Source organism: Leptonotus elevatus, chromosome 1 (assembly GCF_054856555.1).
Source record: "Leptonotus elevatus isolate MCC_2025b chromosome 1, RoL_Lele_1.0, whole genome shotgun sequence".
In the NCBI taxonomy this organism is placed as follows: Eukaryota; Metazoa; Chordata; class Actinopteri; order Syngnathiformes; family Syngnathidae; genus Leptonotus; species Leptonotus elevatus.
This window is the reverse complement of record NC_141239.1, coordinates 43060821-43083399: the sequence shown is the minus strand read 5'-3', so window position 1 is coordinate 43083399 and position 22579 is coordinate 43060821. Positions and strand designations below refer to the sequence as shown.

The 22579-nt window shown below is 41.8% G+C and overlaps 1 protein-coding gene across 2 annotated transcripts; it reads right to left on the bottom strand.

The window, feature by feature from the left end:
- Positions 1–459: 459 nt before the first annotated feature.
- eftud2 (elongation factor Tu GTP binding domain containing 2) lies at positions 460–22573 on the bottom strand. Of its 2 annotated transcripts, none has more exons than XM_086069754.1 (28): positions 22418–22573; positions 21070–21186; positions 20827–20989; positions 20158–20236; positions 16146–16221; positions 15987–16052; positions 15874–15909; positions 15065–15155; positions 14916–14998; positions 14669–14835; positions 14468–14592; positions 14338–14401; positions 14175–14265; positions 13954–14089; positions 13706–13833; positions 13345–13538; positions 13152–13263; positions 12931–13071; positions 12746–12847; positions 12585–12667; positions 11965–12051; positions 11103–11229; positions 10614–10701; positions 9383–9501; positions 9015–9109; positions 8794–8947; positions 5668–5775; positions 460–751 (listed from the first exon to the last, which is right to left on the bottom strand). In XM_086069754.1, the coding sequence occupies exons 2-28, from the start codon at positions 21175–21177 to the stop codon at positions 656–658; spliced, it is 2919 nt and encodes a 972-aa protein (XP_085925880.1). In that variant the 5' UTR covers positions 21178–21186; positions 22418–22573; the 3' UTR covers positions 460–655. The 2 variants fall into 2 exon arrangements, with proteins under 2 accessions (XP_085925880.1, XP_085926496.1); XM_086070370.1 differs by having other exon boundaries at positions 21070–21191; positions 22418–22569.
- Positions 22574–22579: the final 6 nt, after the last annotated feature.

Here is a 22579-nt window from a genome sequence, read left to right as displayed (position 1 = left end):
TCAGTCACGGCCCACACAGTGTTGCGAGCAGACATGCCGATCACCTCAAACGTCGCCGCGGACGCGACCCCGTGCCGCTTGGTCGGAAAGTTTTGGGCCGGTTAGATAGGAGCTGCTGATCAGCTTCCATTGGCAAATGAAGTTGGTTGAAGTTTCTGCAGGTTTTGTCAGCCATGCTTAATGGATGAACATCTGACTACCTAATTAAATGACATTTGCTGTGTTCAAACAGGATTAGAATTTGTAAAGTTGAATTCAGATCTGCTCTCGATCGCAAAAGAGAACTTCAATATGCTTCGCCAATCTTTCATGTCATTTTTATTTCATTTTTGCAGCAGGTCTGTGAGGTTTACTGTCATGTCATTCATAGACATCTAAGATCAACAAACCGTTATCAAGATGGGGATTTTCTTGAGGAGGAAGTTGACAAAAATGAAACAAAGATCAAGTACAAAAAAATGGTTTTTATTTTCTATTTTTATTATTCAAATCAACAGCATATTCTAGAAAATGGGTTTCAGGTGTTTTTGTGTATTCTACAACAAATTTGTCCATAAAGAAAATTAAAGGAGATACAAAATAAGAACCATGATGAATGCATATTGACCAGGATGTACATGGAAACAACTGAGTTTTAGCGGCACTGTCGTTGCACTCACATGGGATAATTCAGCACCACGTCCTGTTTGGCCAGCTCCAACAACATAGGATCGTCGAAAAACTTGCTGATGCTTACATCCTCGCTCAAACCCTGCCACACAAACAATACAGGGTGTCAGTTGTCAAGGGGGGAATAAAAACAAATGGTGAATGTGGTGAAGAAGTAGTAGAGGATGTTTTTTTCCATTTGATTTGTAAATGTACAAAATGTGGTTGTAAAGATGAATGAATCAAAAGAGAAACTCTCACGTAACCCCCTGAAAAACTGTCTGCAGATAAATACTGGCTGGACGACAAATGAGGACACTGGACAAATACGGGTGCTCGTCAATTTTTTTTAATATCGTCGAAAAGTTGAATAATTTCGTTAATTCCATTCAAAAAGCCACTAAGTTGACTCTTTCATGCTCTTGTGTCTGTTCTCAGTCAGGTCTGTCTTTCTTGTATATAAGCAATGGGTCGCGGGAAGTCCTCCCACACAGTCAGTCAGATTTTGGACCTTGGTCCACACACAAGGCGCACCTCACTATTAACTCTTTGACTGCCAGACATTTTCAGAAAAGGGATGCTGTGAGTGCCAGCCGATTTAAGCAATTTTGACTGATCTTTCAAGGTCCACAGAAAATGTTCTGTTTGGACTATGGAAACACACATACTACCAAATGAAAGATTGAACTTTCATCTTTCATCAGAAAAAAAAGTTTGTTTCTACCTTATTCCGTTCTTTAGTAATCAACAATAGAAAATGGTTAGTTTCACCCAAATGCGCTTGTTTTGGACCAAAATACGGAGAAATCAAGCTTTTAGTGAAACAATGTAATTTCATGCACTCTATTGAATTTTACACTTCTTTTTGTCCATGAATGATGCCACAAATACTTAAATAATGCTTTACTTCTATAAAACACTACCACCAAGAATGAAAAAGTGTTTTCTGATAGCAAAATACGTTTATTTACATTCAACAGTAACAATTTGACAACAATTTGGCAAACTATTTACAAATGTGTGCAACTGTGGTGCTATTTACAATTATGTGGATGTTTCAACTACAGTTTTTCTTTTTGTGTAACACTCCCCCTGCGTGCAAGGAGACGCAACATGATTTGCACAACAGATTAGTTTCACTGCGATTGCCTCTTCGCGTGCAGACGCTACACTTTCTTGCCGGCCGTTTTTTCCGGGGAATAGCAAGTATATACTGCAGTGTGTGTTGCCATCAAGTCTACTATCAGGATCATGCTACGGTTTCGTTACGGTGGTGTTACGTCTGGCTTCCTCATGTCCTTCAGTTCCTATACCGGGTGGTAAGAGATGTTCTGATCCATCTTATCCACTCCATTCATGGTGGCATTGTAGTCCAGAACCAGTGTCTTCTCCGTGATCAGACTGTACCCGCTCCTCCGATGAATATGCATTGGACTCGGGGTACTCCCCATCGTCCGATTGAATATCCGCTTGTGCAGAAGTGCTCGGCTGTGCTCCGCGTTTTCCGGCGTTAGCATTGCTAGCCGGTGAGGCTTTATGACGTGATCATCGTCGCGCGTCAACGCTTCCAACTTCGGCGTCAAGCTCGGAGTCACCATCATCATCATCGTCGACATCAATGCGCTTTTTAGTATTGATCGATGCTTTCCGTCCTTGAAAAAATTGCTCAAGCGTGAGCTGCTTGCAACCGGTCGCCATTGTTGCTTCATCAGCCATTGTCCCCTCAGCACTCTAGCTCCGCCTCACGTCTTCTACTGACGCCCACCCAATCTTGTTCAAAGAGAGTCATCGCTGCCATCTAGGGGCCAAAACGAGTCATTATACTAACGATCTGCTTGATACTTTCAGCACAGCTGCCCAAGGCTTTCCTCCACCCGTTTAAAAAAAAACAAAAAAAAACATAGTGAACGTCTTTTAATGTCTTTGGCGCCCCTCCGTGGGTTTTTACTAAACGTTATTTAACGTTTTTGGCAGTAAAAGAGTTAAGCGCACAGTTGATTTTTTTTTTGAAAATGTAAGACTTTAAAGTGTGCCTTATAGTCGTGAAAATATGATAGCACTGTATTGTGGCCCTCGTTTTCCTCTTGTAATACAGTACTATCAAGAGCAGTGGTGGGCAAACTCGGTCCTCAAGGGCCGGCGTCCTGCAGGTTTTGGAGGTTTCCCTGCTGCAACGCAGCTGATTCCAATGAACAGGATCGTTACCAAGCTTATGCAGAGCTTGCTGATGAGCTGATCATATATCAGCTGTGTTGGAGAAGGGAAACCTCCAAAGCCTGCAGGACTCCGGCCCTCGAGGACCGAGTGTGCCCACCCCTGATCAAGAGGGAAATGAGGGCCAGCACACCAAAAAAAACAAAGAGCTGACAGCAAGCATCAAGAAAGCCTGGGCTTCCATCGCCCCCAGGCAATGCCACGGCGCATTGAGGCAGTGGTTAAGGCAAAGGGAATACAACCAACTGTTGAAGATTGACATATCATTTTGAAAATACCATCCACTCGTCCATCTTTTTCCCCCCACGCAAAACACTGGGAAGTATGTATGGTTTATGAGCTGGAAGCCCAAACAATCTAAAAATAAACAAATAAATACTTGAAATCACTTAAGGTGTGGCCCTGAATCTGTAATCTATGAAAGTTTGAATTTTGTAATGAAATTACGGAAATTATTCAACTTTTTGAGGATATTCAAATTTTTTGACAAGCACCTGTAAATGTTGTAGTGTTTCTGGTTGTGAACAAAAAAACATTCCTCCCTCAGCTCCTGATCAAAGCTATCTTTTGTATGTATCTGTAGATGGGGGGGAAAAAAAGTCGACATGTATTGGTTGGCTAAAAATGTCTGCATCGAAGCTCCGGCGTCCATGTTTCTACACGGACCGTTTTTGCAAATATACGCAATGAGCTCATTGTCGAAAACAAGCAGTTTCACTTGTCTACTCATGCACTATTGTTGAAGCATTGTCTGTAAGTGACATGATGGAGCATACCATTACATGTGTAATGTAGATAGAATGATGTATCTGTGAATAAGTGATAGTTTAGGGTTTACCTTAAACGTAATCGCTAGTGCACTAATGATGATCGTGATTGCTAACCATTTAGCATATGCTTATTTTGTTGGTGTTTAATACATATGTACAGACAATCAATCAATCAATCAATCAATGAAGGACGCATCTGTCGAGGGAGGATGCATCTGTACTTGCTCCTGCACTCACTCGTGACTTCTATTTTGTTGACATTGGGATTCTTAACTACATTGCTGCAATATGCCTGGTGGAAAAAAAAGCTGACGAAATTGAAGAGATTAAATCTTCTCTTGCAAAACTCAAAGAAATGGTCACCAAATTACTTGAAATGAAAAAGAGCATTGAGCCACTTCCGCAGGAAATTCAACAGTTGAAGAAAGAGACAAGAAAAAGACCTACGTATTGTCACCTTGGAACAAAAAGTGGATGATTTGGAACAGAATCTTCGAATCAACGATGTGATAGTTACAGGTATTCAGATTAAACCGCGCCGCGGCCCTTGGCCGAGAGCTGCGGCCAGCACAAGTGCAGTTGATTATGACCAAGCTTCAGTCAACGAGACTGTCAAACAGCAAGTGACAACTCAACTCGGAGATTTGGGATTAAATGTGGATCCAGCGCACATCCAGATGTGCTTTTTGCTTCCAACTGGGGGGACACGACCAGCTGCAGTTCTGATGAGGTTTGTTGACAGGAAGAAAAAGATTGCTCTTTTGAGAGATAGCTGACAAGCCAAAAGGTAAACATGTCTACGTCAATGAAAATCTCACAAAACGAAATGCTGACATTGTCAGAAGGGCGCGACAATTGAGAAATAATGGATTTATCGAGAACACATGGGCAAAAGACTGTCGGATCTTCATCCAAACAAGAAGACTCATCTTCTCAGAAGAAAATACGGATCGTGAAAATAGTTTGAGACACAATAACTGCTATCAGTAACTCACATCATTAAATTGTGGATTATGTCTTACCCAAATTAAATTATTGTAACATATTACTAATTAACCCAAAACTGGAGCTGTCATGATTTGAATAATGTAAAAATAGCATATGATTACTTGCTGACGCTGCCAAGGTTAACTCTTGTTTATATAACTGCATTGATAACATGTAATGCTGTTGCTGTAAGAACGTAAACATTGTCTGGCTCTATTTCTGTTTGGACATTTGTTGTAACATGCAAGGCTGTCGTGGTAAGGTTGTATTGTGGCTGCAATGTATCTGCTGTAAATAGTTACAATGGGGTTGGTGAACATTGTTCCGGGATGCGGCTGGCGGGGCTACTCCGCCGGGTGGGCTGGCCTTGGTGAGCGCTCAGGAGTATCAAGATCTAAGCATCATCGGATGCTGGCAACAGTGGTGGCTGAACTAACCGGAATGGAGAGAACATTGCTGTGGACGCAATGGGCAGAATGCAAGCCCATCTACTCTTCTGGAAGCCACAACATGTGTGAAAGCTGATCCAAGGTCAGCGAAGACGCTACTGGTGAACGAGCATGCGCTCGCCTTGGCTGCTCGGGCCTGTTGGTGGCGTCCTTGAACCGATTTACCAATTCCAAATGATTGGTACTAGTTGCAACTTACACACAGACATTACTCAAGATGAACTGAGCGAGGAGTGTGAAGACTTATGTTTGGGATTGATAACGATATGAATCAATAACCATCATAATCAATGTATATGACTGATGCGTATAGTAAGAATCGATGGGGACGGGTTACTAATAAGCCATGGCTTCTACCAGTCAGCCCTTCTTTCGGATGTCAATGTTGCAAATGATATGATATGATCGATGTAACAAAACAAACAGAAAATAAATAATGAGCTGTGATATTATTCAAAATTGTCCTTGATTATTCAATGGAATAATCAATAGGAAAATCAATTTCCAAAATTTGATAGTGACAGCCCTATTTGTAGTTATTGCCCCAAGGAATGAAAAGGAAAGGATGAGAAAGAAGAACAGAAAGAGGAGAAGCTCACCTTGCGTCGTCGGGTCTTGATCATGAACTCTCTGGCTAGGTGGGGGGCAGGCTGAGGCTCCAGCGGCCTTATCACGATGCTCTTGTCCAGTGGATCACCCGGAACGATCTGGAAATTACATTATTCATTTTAAAACACAGGGTACCCTTGATTTACGTTTAATTTGTTTTCTGACCAAGCTTGCAAAATCAATTTACTCCTTTGCAATAAGTTTCATATGGAATTGTGTGCTTTTACCTGAATTTGACCAGTCAGACACAAATTTAAATGTGCATTACCATCCAATAGTTGAACATTATAGGGTAATTACAATTAAAGGTGTATTTAAGGATCTTTTGTGGCTGCGTTGGTTCTTAATCCCGTCAATCAATCTGCCACAACGACTTTGTGCGTGCTCGTTCCTAGCTGCGCATGCACACTTTTGAGTGTTTGTAGCATGTAGCCGCTGAGCTTCAAATTCAGCCATTCATCGTTGTAGCTCCACCGATCTCACCGCATACTTTGAAAATGGATAAGCCGCAGGAGAACATCAGTCTATGAAGTGAGGCTGGCTACAGAGACTGATGAAGATGAGCTTGCACGTTCTATTTACCTGAAAAAAAATCTAGTAGTTTTCCTCTTTGTCAAATTGACTAAGAATTTCTAAGTGCATCAACCTTTACTAGGCTTTTTCAAGCAAATATCACTCCCCATTTTTAGAGTGTGCTCGTTTCCCCCAGGACGAGCAAGAGAGCTGGTAGGATGGTCGTCCGCATGCGCATTTTTCAAAAACTGAAAAATTGACGTTTGGCTTCTAATATTTGAGAAGATCCTTGAATATATATATATATATATAGATAGATAGATTTACTAAGAATACATTGGGCTTGCTTATTTTGCCACATGGGAAAAAGTTCTTGTTTCATTAGGTAATAACATTTTTATTTTTTAGGTATGTGTTAAATATCATATGCCCATATATATATATATATATATATATATATATATATATATATATATATATATATATATATATATATATATATATATTTTTTTTTTAATAATAATTGTTTTTTTATTAATCGGCTGAAAAAATCTGAGAAACAATCTGTCAAATGTGAAAGACGCTTGACGGTCCAGCTGAGTGGACACCTTTTTATTTTTTGGTGCGTTTTCTCATCTGATTCATTGGCAAGCGTTGCGTGCTGCTGCCACTGACTCAGGAGCGCGTCCATCACGTTGATGGAAGCCAAGACGTGCGAGCGCAGCTGGTGACCAGCGTTGGCATCAGCGCAATGTTGGCAGGTTAAGCGAGCAGTTTTTTTTGGGGGGGGGGGGGGGGGGTTCAAGATGATTTGGCCAATGAGTCATGCAAACCACAAGCACGCCATGAGCCTCATTGACAGGTAATATGTTTACAACATGCAAGAGTTTCTTCCCCATCAGGCTTCTTCTCCGAAGCAAAACTTGGGAGTTGACTTGAGTCTGACCTAAATGAGCAAGTATCTTGAAGGCAAGTTTCCTGGCCTCAGAATGGGACGACACATGAGAGGAAACCATCAATTGAGAGGCCGAAGGCAAATCAACAGATGGACGGAGCAGTAAGTTGACATCGATTACAAGCAGGCACTGGCAGACCACCAGCTCACTAACGAGTTTAATGGGGCAAACAAACAGTCATCCAGGGGCAGCTGAATCGATACTAGCCAGTCTGTTCTGCACAAAGCCGTAGCAACGGACAAGGCGGATGCTGAGTAAGTAAATATGTAATTATGCTAGCTAGCGATGATGTGACTCGCTGTTGGAGGCCAGCGGGCGGATCCTCTTGAGACAAGGACACCCGTTTGTGACTTGGATAAATAAATCATTCCCTTGGGACGACGTTATGACAAAGCATTGAGAGGAAATCTTACATGGCAGATGACTGAAAACTCGAACGTCAGACGTCTATGAAAACATGAATCATGGAGAAAGAATGTTCTATTTGACCTCAAAGCAAACAACAATCGCTTGGTGTAGTTTTTGAAAGTCACTATAGTAATACAGAGGTACAAATAAAAAATATGCTAGTAAAGTTTATTTACTTCAATACTTCAAAAAGTGAAACTCATCTCCGAATGATTTAAACACAGTCACAACATGCAAAACTTCTTCTCTTCCTAACTTTTCGGTGATTTTGAAATGGAAACACTGAAGGTTTCATTCATTTCAATTGAAAGATTCCTAGTAAAGTTTCCATAGATTAGCCAGTCCTGTATGCTCCCACTGAGACATTCAGGTACTAACACGGCACCTTCAACACCACTTCCAGATGAAGGACTTTGCCATAATAAGCACTCATCTCATCTAAGTGGAGCTTAACGTTGGGCGACAGCCGCTGAGAGCGCGCGCAAACACATGTCGGACATGGCAGCCTGAAACAGGGCTTAAATCTTAATGACTCAACACTTGCCGCACATCAGCCGAGATTGAGACTGAGTGGCGGACGGGATGCGCGTGGCACTGCTGCACAGCATGGCACATTTTTGCTGCGCACGGGTTGGCACGTGTGTGTACAAGTGCTGCTTCTCAGTTGTGCGTTTAAGAAGTTCTGCACCGTTTTTGAGTGATTGAATCGAGAAAAACTGTCAAAAGTCTTGGATGTTGGGTTTTTTATATAAATTAGGGATGTTCAATAATAACACTTTTTTTTCAGACCGATACAAGTATGAGTAGTATTAATATTTTTGATACATAAAATTTCCCCAAAAAACAATGACAGTAAAATTTAAAAGGTAAGAAGTAAAACAGTCAAAAGAAAAACCTACATACCCCAAAATAGCCTTTTTCTTTAAAATTTCATGAAATTAATGGCAGTTTTCTATTCTTCTCATTTCTAGTTTCTGATTATAAAATGGCCACAAGAGGGTTGCTGATACTCGAGTCTGCCACTGACGCAATTACCAATACCTTGGAAGAAGGCCAGGTATCGGCCTGATACGGATACCTGGTATCAGTACTCACCTATCCAGTTTTTTTTAAGAAAGAAAAAAGAAGAGTAATCCAAACATTTAGAAAATTGTCATTTTACATAGAATCTACAAAATAACTCTTATACTTGTCTTCACTTATTTGTGGCATTAAATTGATGTGATGTCAAATTCATACCTGCCAGTGGTGAAAGACGGACAGAGCGAAGGCCTGCCCCTGAGTGTGTGTGCGAAGGTCGGTCTCGAAGCCGAAGGAATCAATTGCCGGGATGAAGGCCTTGATGGTGTAGAGTGGAGAGCCCGGGATGGGCGCGTCCTGTGTGACGTGGCCTCTGCGAAACAATGGCAACAGCGTGAATCCCGGCTTCGTGGCTCAAAGTGCTAGGGACAGGGACCGACCTCCTCCGGGCGAGCACCGTGTAGACGGCCGAGACGCAATCAGCCGGAGCTTGAACCTCCACAAAGTAGTATGGCTCCATCAACCTTGGAGTGGCCTGGAATGCACACAAAAAAAAGAAAAACCTTGAACATACGGCTAACGTATGCATCGGTGACACGGTCAAAACGAGATGAAGAGACGAGCCAAAAATTGTAAGCGAGCAACGTCACTGCGCCGCAATTAAAGAGAACGATCGTCAGCGAAATGCAAAGTGTAATCAGGGTAATGGAACAATAAAGAAAGCGAGTATGTAGTAGTCTAATGGCAGACGGGAAAGAGCGGTGAGGTGAGGCGGGGCGGGGCGGGTTAGGGATCTCTGTGATCTCACCATGAGGAAGGCCGAGTACACCACCCTCCTGGCGGTCGGGATGACCTGGCCCCCTCCGCGGTGCAGCGGCTCCTGAGCGATGACCGCATCCAGGATCTTGAACTTGACGTTCCTGATGGCTGACATTTTCAAAGTAGAAGATATTCAAGGAGGGCAAAAAAGGACATCCTCAATGGCAATGGTGAGCGCCAGCAGTTCCTGGCCCAAGTTCAAGTCAGCCAACTCACTCGTGAATCAATTAAACGTCTCATCGGACGACATTTGTCGTTTGGCATACGGAAAGAAAGAGCAGCAATTGGCAGCTCTCAAGTGTTTCAACTATCGGAAGAATTTTAGTGTCATAAATTTGGGCAGCACGGTAGATGAGTGGTTAGCATGTCTGCCTCACAGTTGGTTGAGATGTCTTGGTTTTGTCTGCTCAGGCATTGTCTGGAAAATCTGGTTCCCTTCCACATTACAAAAACATGCACGCAAGATCTGTTGAAACTGCCAAATTGTCTAAAGGTTTGAATATGAATGTTGAATATATAGTCTGCCATTCAGACTGGTCCACAATTCAGCTGAGATCGGCTCCAGCTCATCTTCCAGCCTAATTAGGACAAGCAAGCGCTATTGAAAACAGATGGATTGAAATTTGCTTGCACAGTTGAAGTAGTGAGTTAGGACTAGATTTACCAAAAAATAGCTTTTCATCTGAAAATACTACAGAAACAAATACTAAGTAATTTTGAAAAACAGGCCACGGTTTCCAGAGAAATTTTGCTTTTCGTGTCGGAAAACAATGCCTAACATTTTTGTGTGATATCACTTATAAAAAAATCTGGTTGGAAAAAAACGCCTCCAAATAACCAATAAAAAAACTGTGTTCTTCAAGACAACATGTTAAAATTACTGACATTTCAAAACTCAACTTAAATCGTGCAAATGAAGCATCATTTGTGGGAACAACAATGTGGGCAGTAGAACAGGTGAATCAATTGTTTTGTGTTTTTTTCATGTATTTGTTATGCGGGATTTTAAATGCGTTGGGAGTGCTCATTCCACTTTCTTTTTTTTGTGAAAATCCCATGAAGTACCACTTGTCATGTTGCTAAGGAAAATTTTGTCTTTCGCATTAACTCTTCAAATCAATGTGTCAAAGACCTTGATACGGTATTCCGTTTTATCTGTGTGTGTGAAGTGTTTAAAAAAATATTTTTTTAGTCTAGCTTTAAAGAGAGATGGTCCTTACGCTCATCACACAGTGGCCCCTCCCTGGTGCCCCACTGGAAACCCTGAACGATGCTGTCTTTCACCGAGCCCAACAGTGCCTTGTCCACCTGTCAAGCACAACACAGACAATTGACAAAAAAGAAAAGTGCTACAGCGAATGAATGCAAACAAGCTATTGGCTAACAGTATTTCTGAGGCACTGACCTCTAATTACCTCCACAGTAAGGTGCATAAGAGATACTATGCTACTTCCTGCTGACAGTTTTTGGATTTATCAATCTTGATCTTCTTTAAAGACATGTACGATTTTTTTTTTTGTAACTTTTAGTAAGAATCCACACTGCTGGAATTTAATTTTTTTTTTTTATTATTTATTTTTTTTTATCCTTTTTTAAATTTATTTATAATGAGAAATATTGAGAAAAGGTGATCAGTAAAATGCAAATGTAGGTGTTATAAGGATCAGGCCTAGACTGCACAAGGACAATCTAGTCCTGACAATCCTCACCTCAGAGGGTAGCGTGTCGTCCACCAGGATATTGGGCCCCGTTGTGTCGGGTCCAAAGGCCCAGATGGACCTGGCGGCCAGCAGATCCCAGTCATACTTTGTCTGGAAGAACTCACCCAGCTTCTTCCTGGAGGAAGGAGGAGGAATAGAGGGGAAGCGGTTAAGAAAGGTTCTTTGCGTGAAGTGTCAGCTGTAACATAAAGGAGATTAGTTGATTGGGGTGTGCAGAGGGGTTAATGGGAGAGGAAGAGGTTCAGTCTAATGGGGTGTGAAGTGTGTCGCCTGTGACACCGTTGCACCTGCAAAACCTCACACACGCACACACACTTTGTATCACAGGGGGAAGAAGTTCTCATGTGTGCTTTCAGAGCATTTTCAATTAGCGTAAGTGAACTGATCGATACAGCGAGGAAGCTCTTAAAAAGAGCTCCTCGTTCTTTTCACCAAACACAGCACAACATCTTTTATTTTCTTTTATTTTTCTGTCCAAATATTCCACAAGAGAAATGCCCTGTAAAACAAAATTCAATTCCAGGAAAACACATACTCCACTGAATTAAAAAGTCAGCAGGCTGTGGCATGCCACTTAAAAATGAAAAAGAATATGAAATAGTTTTTCGCAATAAATGCGCACGTGACTGTCCCGCATTTTTCCCTCGTGGCATTTAATTAAAAGAGCAAACGGTCACTGCCGCACGCCATTTGTCAGACGCTAACTGAGGGATAAAAGAGAAATATGACAACGTCTCGGGGGCCGTTACGCAAATGTCTTTGCTATATGTCCACCATTACAACTGGGCCATTTCAATTCATCATGAGATAACTGGATGTGTGGAAGCTGCGAGATGGCCGGTTGTCATACCTGTTCCAAGTGATCTGCACCACCTCGTTCTCGATGTCCTCGGCCAGCCCCTTCTCCAAGGGCTCGGCGATCATGGTGATCTTATTCCTGCCAATGACAACGTATAGTCAGCTGTCAATCACTTGCTCTGACACCACTCGCCAGAAGGGGAGGTAGGGGCGAGGTCAACGCTGATGGCAACTCTTATTTAAACTCGATGATAATAAAACCCTCACTGGCCACAAGATCCGGCACACCTACTGAGATCCAGTATTAGAGCTCAAAAATTACGCTTTTACAATGCATAATGATAACAGTCACACAAAGTTGGGTTAGAGTGCCTGCCTACCCATCAAGCGTGAAATTAAACAATCCTGTCAAAATGTTATCTGGAAAATTGTAAAAATGTGCGACAAGGCCTACCACTGGTGCAGTGTTTTATAATTATTTACCTGTGGAGTATTTTGGCAAAGGACACCTAGGAGCTATTGTAAATTGCTAAAACAATGCCGAGTATTTCCTTTAACACTGACTGCATCACACTGAGAGCTTTTTCTAATGACATGAATCTCTCATACACTACTGACAACAACAATTAAAGGCAGACAATCTTGTATTACATTTTGCAGTGCAATACTCACTTTTTATTTGGCGTCTCAGCAAAACACTTTAAAGATGACGTCTCTACGACTGTTTCACAGAACGTCACCACAGGGTCAGCAACCTATGGACATGAAGACCTTAGTCTCAAAATAAAATCAAAAAACAAAACGGTAACATTAAAGAAAAATGACTCAATTACTTTAATGTCGATTTCAGAGTACATCTTGCGCAGGTCATGCATAACACAGTCCAGGTAGAGCTCCCCCGTGCCCAAGATGACATGCTCTCCAGACTCCTCCACCTATCGAGACAAACATAGATACACATAAAGCAAGCTGCGCCTACTACAGACGCCGGTTCAACTACTTGACTGATGTGATGCACCTTTGTGGTGAGGGAGGGGTAACTCTTGTTGACCTTCCGCAGTCCATCCAACATCTTGGGCAGCTCCGAAGGGTTAACAGGCTCCACTGCGATTTTAATCACCGACGCTGTGTTGAACTTTAACGGCCGGAAAATCTGAGCCTGAGGTGAGAGAAAGAAGTCCATGAAGCACTCGTTCACTTTTAGGCGCTGCCGCCATTTGTTGGAGTCAGCAGTCTGACCTCCTCGTTCCCTCGGGGCTCTGTGATAGTGGCCGTTTTGACGATGGGCTGGTCACATCCCTCGATAAGTACCCAGTTCCCGGCAGGAACTCGATTCACTTCAATTTGATATCTTAAAAAAAGTGGAGCAGCCGAGATTTAATTCATAAAAAAAACGCTCCAACTTGAAAAAGTCCAAATGCTCAAGGCGCACCTTGCGACGGAAATCCAGAGCCGGCCAACGGTACAGACTTGGGAATCCTCCTCATCTTCCAGGGTGTAGTTCTCACCTAACACTTTGACAGGCTGGCCCGCCTGGATGGTCCCGCTCAGTACGCGGCCAAAAGCGTGGAACTGAACGCCGTCCTCTGTGCTGTACATCTTGGTAGTGTGACACATTAGGGGACCCTGAACAAGGGAATGTAAATGTTACTTACAAAGTAAGTTTGTGAGCGTCTTAGATTAACAGGCAGACAATTGCCCAAGACATCTTCCTTAGAATAAAGAATTAAGATTCAGGGGCATGTTGTTATCTTTTTATTTGACACCTTTATTGATCGTTCATAAGAACTCACTTCAGGGTCACACTCAGCCATGGCCTCCCCTAGGTCTGAGTCCAGACCGCCCGTGTAGGTGTGCTCTATCTTGTTCCGGGCGCCTTCCTGTGGCGAGGGGATGTGCTGCACACACATGTCCACCAAGCCTGCAGAGAACATCTCAGAGTTAAATATTGGTAGCCTAATAGCAGAGTTGCTTATGTCTGTCATCTATTACCAGCTTTCTTAAAAACACACACACACACACAAAAAAACACCTGACATACCGGTGAAGTCGCCAAAGAAGCGGTTGCACACCAGCCTCAACAGCGGCCTAATGTTCAGTTTCAGTTCTTCTTTGCTCAGGTGGACCCCCAGTTCATCCAGAACCCTGGGGAGTGACGTGTCCACGTCCCCGACCACCTAAACAAAGAGACGGTTTCAGGACATTTGGCTTGATTGGACCTCGTGGGCATTGAACATGCTTGTGAAGGGTTTTGGATCCAACCTGTGAAAGGATTTTATAGAGTGGCTCGAGGACAAACTCCACAAAACTGCGCTGGGTGTTACTGGTGGGAGCTTTCTTTGTGAACTTGTGCCTAAATGACACACACACAAACAAAACTTGAGAGAATGAATGTTAAAATGCCAAATATTGGGTAAACACTCACGTTTTTGGGTTAAAATAAATGTCACCCCAGAGTCTCTTGGAAAACTCAGTGTAATTGATGTCCCCTGCAAATGAACAGCCAACCATGAGAAAGGCGACTTGTTAAGAGTGGTAATGTGCAGTCGTCTCACCATACGTATCCGCATAGATCTTTGCAAAGGAGCCGAGGGTGAAACAGATGCTGTACTGAGAGCTAGCAAAGCACACGTTGCCCAAGAGAGGAGAAACCACCAGGTTCTCGTCGGTGGAGTATGTGCTGAAGGGGGAAAACGGGACAAATGAACAAACACACCGTATGGTCACGGGAGATTTATGGCGGGAAAGCCACTTACTTGAGCAGGCCGTTAACCTCGTCCACAATATGGCGGAGTTTGTAGTAGGCGTCGGTGGGTGGCAGCTTGAGCTCCACGATGAGCCGATCCACCTTGTTGATGCAGATGGTGATGGCCATGCGCTCCTGGACGGCGTGCTTGATCAGCCGCTCCGTGTTCAGCATCACCTGTGGTCGACAGCACTGTGAGTCACGCGTCTGTCAACGGCTCCCAAAATGGCTGCCGCTACTCGGACACTACGACATACTCCTTCGGCCGCGTCGATGAAGAGGACGATGCCGTCCGAGATGCGAATGCTGGATGTGACCTCGTCAGAGAAGTTGACGTGACCTGTTTGGGAAACGGAACGGGTTCACTATTTGACGTTGACGTTACAAAATGCAGGTGAGTGAGTACCTGGTGTGTCCATGACGTTCAGCAGGTAAGATTTGCCTCTGGAATCAGGCAGCACCAGTGTGACAGGCGTGCTCTTGATGCCCACACCTCTCTGTGAAACACAAAACAATATATTTCATTCATATTGACATGATGTATATTTCTTAAATAGTGGCCGCCTCTTAAATAGGCACCGTGCTTTAATTAACCGCCGGGCGCGGGTCCAGTGTTTACCTCAAATCAGTTTGTTACACCCTTAATTAATTTGCTCCCAAAAAACATATGAATACGTTCTATCTTAAATATTACCATCCCAAAGACATATTTATACTTTTTTTTTATGCTAGAGCATACAGAAGGCTTTGATGCAGCCTCTCAACTGCAGAGAACGGTTGAAGCAATGGTAGTTACTACAAAAATGGCCAGCAGGTGGCAGCAGAGTATAAGAGCTCAACCAGGGCCATGTTGCAAACAAGCTGATTTCCTCACAGTTCAAAACAGATTTGTGAATAATGATGAAACTTAGCTATATTCTAATGCTAATTGCTGCAAAACGGAAACAGATAGAAATGTACTTTTTTCCTGATGAAAGAAGAGACTCTAATCTTTCTTTTGGCAGGTTTTTATAGCAATAGAAGTCAATATTCTGCGAGCCTTGCAAAATCTGTCAAAAACCGAACAGCCGGGAGCAAAGGGAGTTGCTTCAGTGAAAATGACTGGGAGTGAATGAGTTAATATACATATACATATTCATATATGAGCTGTTCTTTTTCAACGTACTATATTAATCATTCATTTCTGAGGGTTTTATTCTTATATGCCGCACTCACCTCCTGTTCAGTAAAGAGGATGTCTGTGTACCGGAGCTGAAACAGTCAAGAGGCCTGCTGTAAGTCATTTGACACAAATTTAGGTGAGCTCTTATCACTGATGGCACACTCACGTCGACATCGTCTCTCTTCCTGATTTCCGGGTGGGTCTGCTCAATCAGACAGTCCACAAAGCAGGTCTTGGAAGGAAAGCGAAGGCATGTTAGAGAGCACCTGTTTTATTTGGCAAAGTGCCACGGAGGAAGACACACAGATGGCGGGCAGAGTTTCACCTTGCCGTGGTGGAGGTGACCGCACAGGGTAACATTACGGATCAGCTCAGGACTATCCATCAGATCGGCGAGGAACCTGGCAGGAGAAAAATGACAACTGAAGACCGTGAAAGACATGCACACACAAATCAAAAAATAGGATATCTGTGTACTCTTCCTTTATTAGGGCTGGGTTTAAAATATCGATATATCTAATCGATATTGCTTTTTATAGCCCAATATCGATTCATAAAACCATGTATCAATACTTTTAATACGGCTTTTTCCGGTAAATTAATGTGCCCAAGGCGAGCACATTTTCAAAACCTCATGTGAGCGTTGTTCAAATGTGCCCTTTTGTTATTCAGAATACGCCAAAAGGTGCCCAGTGCTCACAAACTCAAGCATGAGCTGCTCCGAGCTGCTGACTGCTATATAACTTTAAAAATGGACTGCGTTTTAATGCAAGCGGATCGCATCGCGGCTCTCCCTCTCGAAAAATACACATATGCAAACACTGTTTAGACAGATGCACTATGGAAAAGGTTTTCTTTTTGCAGTAGTTTTAAATGGCTTACCTTAACTAAAATTCTGCGCCACATTGGAGCCAAATGTAGAATCCTGATTGTTTACTGCTCTAAATAGTAAATAAGTTATACTACACTATAACTTACACAAGACTATGGACTACTTCTACTTCTATTTGATGTCCAAATACTTTGGGTTCATTAGCGCCCCCTTCTTTAGCATAGATACCTATGGCTATGAAGAAGGCCACTGGCGGTAATGCATGACTTCTTCTTTCTTATCGCGGTTGGCAGGTGCTTTTGGTGCATTACCACCACATTATTAAACGGAGTGCCTGCATGTGGCAGTAATTAAACTGTACTTTCAATGAAAGAAAAAGCGAAAGACTGAACACAAATACCCCCCAAAAGAGGCAAAGTACGAAATTGGACATAAAACACAAAATGTGGATGCATAATTATGCACTATGACTGTGTCTCTTATGTCAATTTGTTTTTATTTATTTATTAACCACTGGAACCTTAGCATAAAAACCGTCACAGGAATGTGACCGTCGTGATTTGCCACTTTATTTACATAGCGCTGTTGTTGTAATTGATTTAGATTATTATTTAGATCAGATCATGTTCATTAATATATACATGATTAATGTAACTGAATTTGATTCAATTATAAATGTAAATATTCATATTTTTTACTAATGCTCCAAGTAAGAGAAAGAAGTTACTAATATTTGCAACATTGGTACTTCTGAGAATGTCTTCCAAATAAAAGTAAAATTGGTACTGCATGAAATCCTTAACTGAATTGAAAATCAATGTGAATCGTGAATCGAATCGGGCCCTTCTGAATCGAATCGATTTTGAAAATCTGAATCAATACCCAGCCCTATTCTTTATACAAAGCACTTTGAAATGTATTGTACAGAAAGTGTGCTATACCAATCAACTTGCCTTTTGATTCGTGCAGATAGTATTTTTGTCCACTTGGGGTCGGCATCCCCACATTCTACACTGTAGTATTTGTGACTTTGATTGTGTATATCTGTGTAAATGATGTGCGAGTCAGCAAATGAAGGTTACGTCTGCGTGTCGAGTCCATGGGCGCCAGTGATGGCTGTTGCCGCTGTTGAATGTGCTTATTACTAGGGTTGACAAAAGTATCTATAATTTGTAGCCAAATACGATACTACTTAGGGGTGGGAATCTTTGGACACCTCACGATTCGATTATAAAACGACTATTTATCCATTTTTAATTTATGTATATTGATGCACTTTTTTACAACACACATTTATATTTGTCTCACTGAGTATTAATCACTTGGTACAATGTATCAAAAAACTCACAGTTCGGATCAGATCCCGGATTTGAATCACGGATTAGATCATCTTTCGGATCACCCAAAAAAGAAAAAAGAAAGATAAATAGAACTTTGTTTTCCTTTAATCTAATAAGACACCTTTTCCCATTAAATAAAATGATTCAAATCAAAATGCCAAATATGTCCATTTACAGTAGAATGTAGGAACACAACAGTGCAATATAAAGCAGGACAAGTTATTTTATACATGAGCCATAAGCATGTATCCTGCCTTATTGAATATACAGTTGCCTTCCTAAATTCTAAGCAACCATATTTGACATTTTGACAGAAAAAACTCAAACTACAATTTAAGGCACATACTCTCAACATGGAGAGTGAATTAAAAATTTGCCTATGTTCACCTAGCCTATGTTGAAAAAGAGGCAAAGAAAGAAAGCAAAGCCACAGTTGTTGGACGAGAGGTTAACTAGAGGTTTCTTAGTGCCCTAAATTAGCAATTGGATATGATTTCGGGACGACGATGTGTTGATGTTGGCATGTAATGGCGAACTACAATAAGGCAAGCCGAAATGTGTAGAAAGACAAGTCGAGCTAGCTGTCAGTCGGTCACGCCACCATGCAGGCCATCTTCAAAATAAAAGCGTACGTATTTATTTATTTTCAGATTATTAATAATTTTGTTCAATTGGTTATTTATTTGCGGTTATGTTAATAAAATATTTTTCAATGCATTTTAAGACATTTGTCTTCTCTTTTTTTTATCTACGCGGTATCGAAAATGGTATTGAGTATTTTCCTGGTTGTCGATATCGAATTAGAAATTTTAGTATCATGACAACCATACTTATTATTACATGTAAATTGTGTTACCGTTTGTTCAATAAAACAATTGAAAGCAGGCATGAAAACGGGTCAGGGGTGAAAAAGGTGAGAAGCACTTGGACAAAAATGTTAATATTATTATATTAACATATTATCATATACGTTAATATTTGTCGGGCACTCGTCAAACCGGTTGGGGGCATGCAGTGGACGAAGGGATGGCGAATTAAAATGTTCAAAATTTTACGCCGTCAAGAAAAACTCTTTGCTACATTTATTTGCCCATGGATGGATGTTGAAAAAACAGCATACGCTGCGTTCAAGTAGGGATGGGTACACCTTTTGTATTTGAACCAGTTCGGTTCCAATTGTCAGTATCGGGGTATTGATACAGGTTGGGGTAGCCTCTCATTACATTCCCTATTTAGGTGTTTTCAATAGTTGTTTGCTTAGTTATCTTACGACGTCTAGTGGTGATTATAAATAGGAACCAATGTAAGGAAAAAGGGTTCCACCCGACACCAGTTAACAGATGCATTCGCCATCACGCACGCAGACAACACATTTGCAAGAATAGCGCGATGAATTCGAACCCAACTTGAAGTAAAATCTTGCAACAAAAAATGACAGTTGGAAGAGGACGTGAACGACAATCTGACACGGTATATTATGGTTTCTAGTGCTTCATGTTGACCACAAGATACCCAAGAAATTATAAATATGGTACAAGTACGTGGTAAGTGTTGTTCTAAAATTCTATAATATATTGTATCGATGGTAGAGCCACACACCTTACAACATGTTTCGAATCGGTGGTTGAAGACTGACATCGGCGACATGCATGTGTACGCACCGGGGAGAGGCGGGCAATGCGGCGGTGCTCCCCGCATATGGCAGGGACATCCCAACTGCCGCTCGGCCTCAAACCAAGAAGCCCTCGCAGCAGGTGGGGCCCACACTCAATCAAAGCATGCTAGGAACCGCGAAGCGTCACTCTCGTTTGACTCGTCGGCTGTCAAATCTCGCTTGCCCTCAACAGATATGCACGATTCACGTAAGTGACCCATTTTGGTTTTAAAACGGCGAATTTTACCGAGGTGAGAGATTTTCATGCCTGGAAAGTGAAAATCCTGTGTCGATCCTTGACCACTTGTGGAAGCATCATATGTTGCAAGTTGTAACTAGCGGTGGCGGTCTATATATTAGCTAATATTGCTTGTCTTGGCGATTGAAGATGTACTGCCCGTGTTGCAAAGATTATCTCTGAGAAGGTTCAAGGCAAAGCTTCAAACTTTTATATAATTGAACTAATTGCGTTTTTTGATTTATCGTTGCAGCCCGAGCTGCGAGTACTCACTCCATGTCGTAAACCGTGGCTGGTAACTCCTGCTCCATCAGGGTGAACTGTTTGTGCCGCACTGGTTTGATGATGGGCTCTAATTGGATGGCAAGAGAGGAATTTAATGTACATAAAATATATGCCGGTAGGTGTTGAAATGAATCAGAAGGTATGTTGACATACAACAAAATCCAATATCAGCTAAAAAACAACCACAATAATGAATCTGAAAAAAAAATCGCCTCCCAAAAAGTCAAAATTCATTATTCTACTTACTAGTATTTGATTTATTTAATTTTGTTTCTTTGGTACACCAAAAATGAGCATACTGCATGTTCAGTTAGCACCACAAAAAAAACTGCACACACAACTAATAATAAATGTAAAATAAACAAAAAATTGCATGAAATAATGACTTATGCTCCCCTTTAAGTTGCTTGTGTCTGCCATATATGGGGTGTTGTTTTTAAGTGTTAACAAATAAAAGATAAAACTATATTTTAATAAAATAAGAAAATAACTAAAATGACACCAGCATAAGACCGTTTTTTAAAAACAGTTGGGTTTTTTTTACTAGTTTTGTAAAATGCAAGTCAGTTTTACTGGCAACAAACCATGAAGACTGGTTTATAATTTTTTGTATTGAATTTCATTAGGTTGTGCAGGCGTTCAAATCTGATCTCCAACCTGTCAGAGGTTGTGTGTCCTCCTCTTGGACGATGGTTTCCACTTCCGGTCCGTATACCTCCTCAGCAGTCGGATAGTACTTTTTATCCTCATGCAGCACCACTTCCATGCCGGGCACGTCCTCGTCGGCATCGGCCGGCTCGTCGTCATCATCCTCGCCTCCCTGCACAAAAAAGAGAGGACATGTTATCTCACTGTTTAAACACACGCATTGAACACGTTAAAAGGAGTGCTACACAACACCTCATCTGCATCTCGGTCCTCTGCATCCAAGTCGTTCTCGTCGTCATCATCAGAGTCAAGCTCTGGGCCGATGTAGTTGCCAAATTCGTCGTACAGATCAGCTTCCATTTCACAGAACTGAACTTGCCCAAGAACATCAGTGTTAGTTAAAAGTATATATGAGACATGACGCATACACATAGTTACAAAGGCTTTGTAAACGAATATATGAGAAAAATGAAGCTAAGTTACAATACAGAAGCCTAAAATACAATAGGTTTTTGCTGCTGGCTGGCCATTGAAAGTGATCACTTAACGAGCCACCCTCTCAATTGTGCAATTTTAGCAGTGGTCGCTGTCTTCTGCGTTTCACCTTACCTCTACAGCCCACTAATGATGACGAAGAACACATGCCCTAGTTTTATTCACAACTATTTCCTATAGACCAAGCACAGGCATTGCAAACATTTCCCAAATTTATAGCTGACAATCTGACATATACCCCTCAAAAACATCAAGTTTTTTTGTTGTCAATGCTTCCATCAAATGTGATTGAGTCAAGTGTGGTCGATTCGCACACACATTTTTGGAATACAAATCATCAACATCAGGATAAAGCTAAGAAAAGTGGTAAGCATTTCACTGAGCGGTGCAGGCTTGCGAGGACGTGTGCATGTTGTCAAAGGTTTTGTACTAGATTGCAAAACGTTGCAAAGACACCAGACCCTCGCAAACAGCTTTTTTTGGTCGACAGAAAATTAGGAACATGTTCAAAATTTCTTTGTGAGCTTAAAAAAACGGAATAAAGCAGCACCTTCGGGGCAACCGCACTTACCACTACTCCACGAGCCGGTACACTATTCTATTGGTGCAGAATTTGTTCTTGTATTTCTTGTGCAATTCACGGCAAAAATAACGCTCCGTGGTGAGTTGCCAGTCACGGCAAAATATCCACTTCGAAATGAAAACTTCCTGAAACTGAAGGTGTGAAACGATGCATGAACCATGCATATCAGTCAGTCCGACGATTGACCAATCAGAGCCGTTCACGGCAAAATAGCACTAGCGAGAGAGTTGCCGGTAACATCCACTGCCTGATGCTAAGTTAGCTTGTAGTGTCTCCATTACATTACATTCGGGATGCAATATTTAAAAGACAGATAAGTATTCGTCGTCTGAATGCCTGCGAAGGTGTAAACCCCCCCTTATTTAAGAATGTAGCAATATATGACTTTACTTCACTATTAGCATGCTAATCGGCTAGCGAAAATGAATGACACCCGAAACAACGTTAGCGATACGTTAAGACTGTAATACAACAATGCTAGTTTAGTCAAATGAATTGATAATCAGATGGCGAAAGACTTACATGTAGTCTGCTCAACGTGAGGAATAACGTACTATGCCCAAATACTTGTATGTATAAATTCGTTTATCTTATAGCAAATAAATATATTTTCCAAGTAGCGCCATGCGTGAGAAACGCCACTTCCGGTCTGTTGTTCTTCTTTCTTCGTTCTTTTGCTTGAAC

Bases quoted from the DNA above. Each gene is read 5' to 3' on its own strand.
- eftud2 (XM_086069754.1), bottom strand. From the start codon at position 21,177: ATGGAAGCTGATCTGTACGACGAATTTGGCAACTACATCGGCCCAGAG. The intron at 14,402-14,467 runs GTGAGACGACTG...GTTCATTTGCAG, and splicing joins GATCTATGCGGATACGTATG to GGGACATCAATTACACTGAG. The intron at 13,539-13,705 runs GTGAGTTCTTAT...TCCCTTGTTCAG, and splicing joins TGGCTGAGTGTGACCCTGAA to GGTCCCCTAATGTGTCACAC.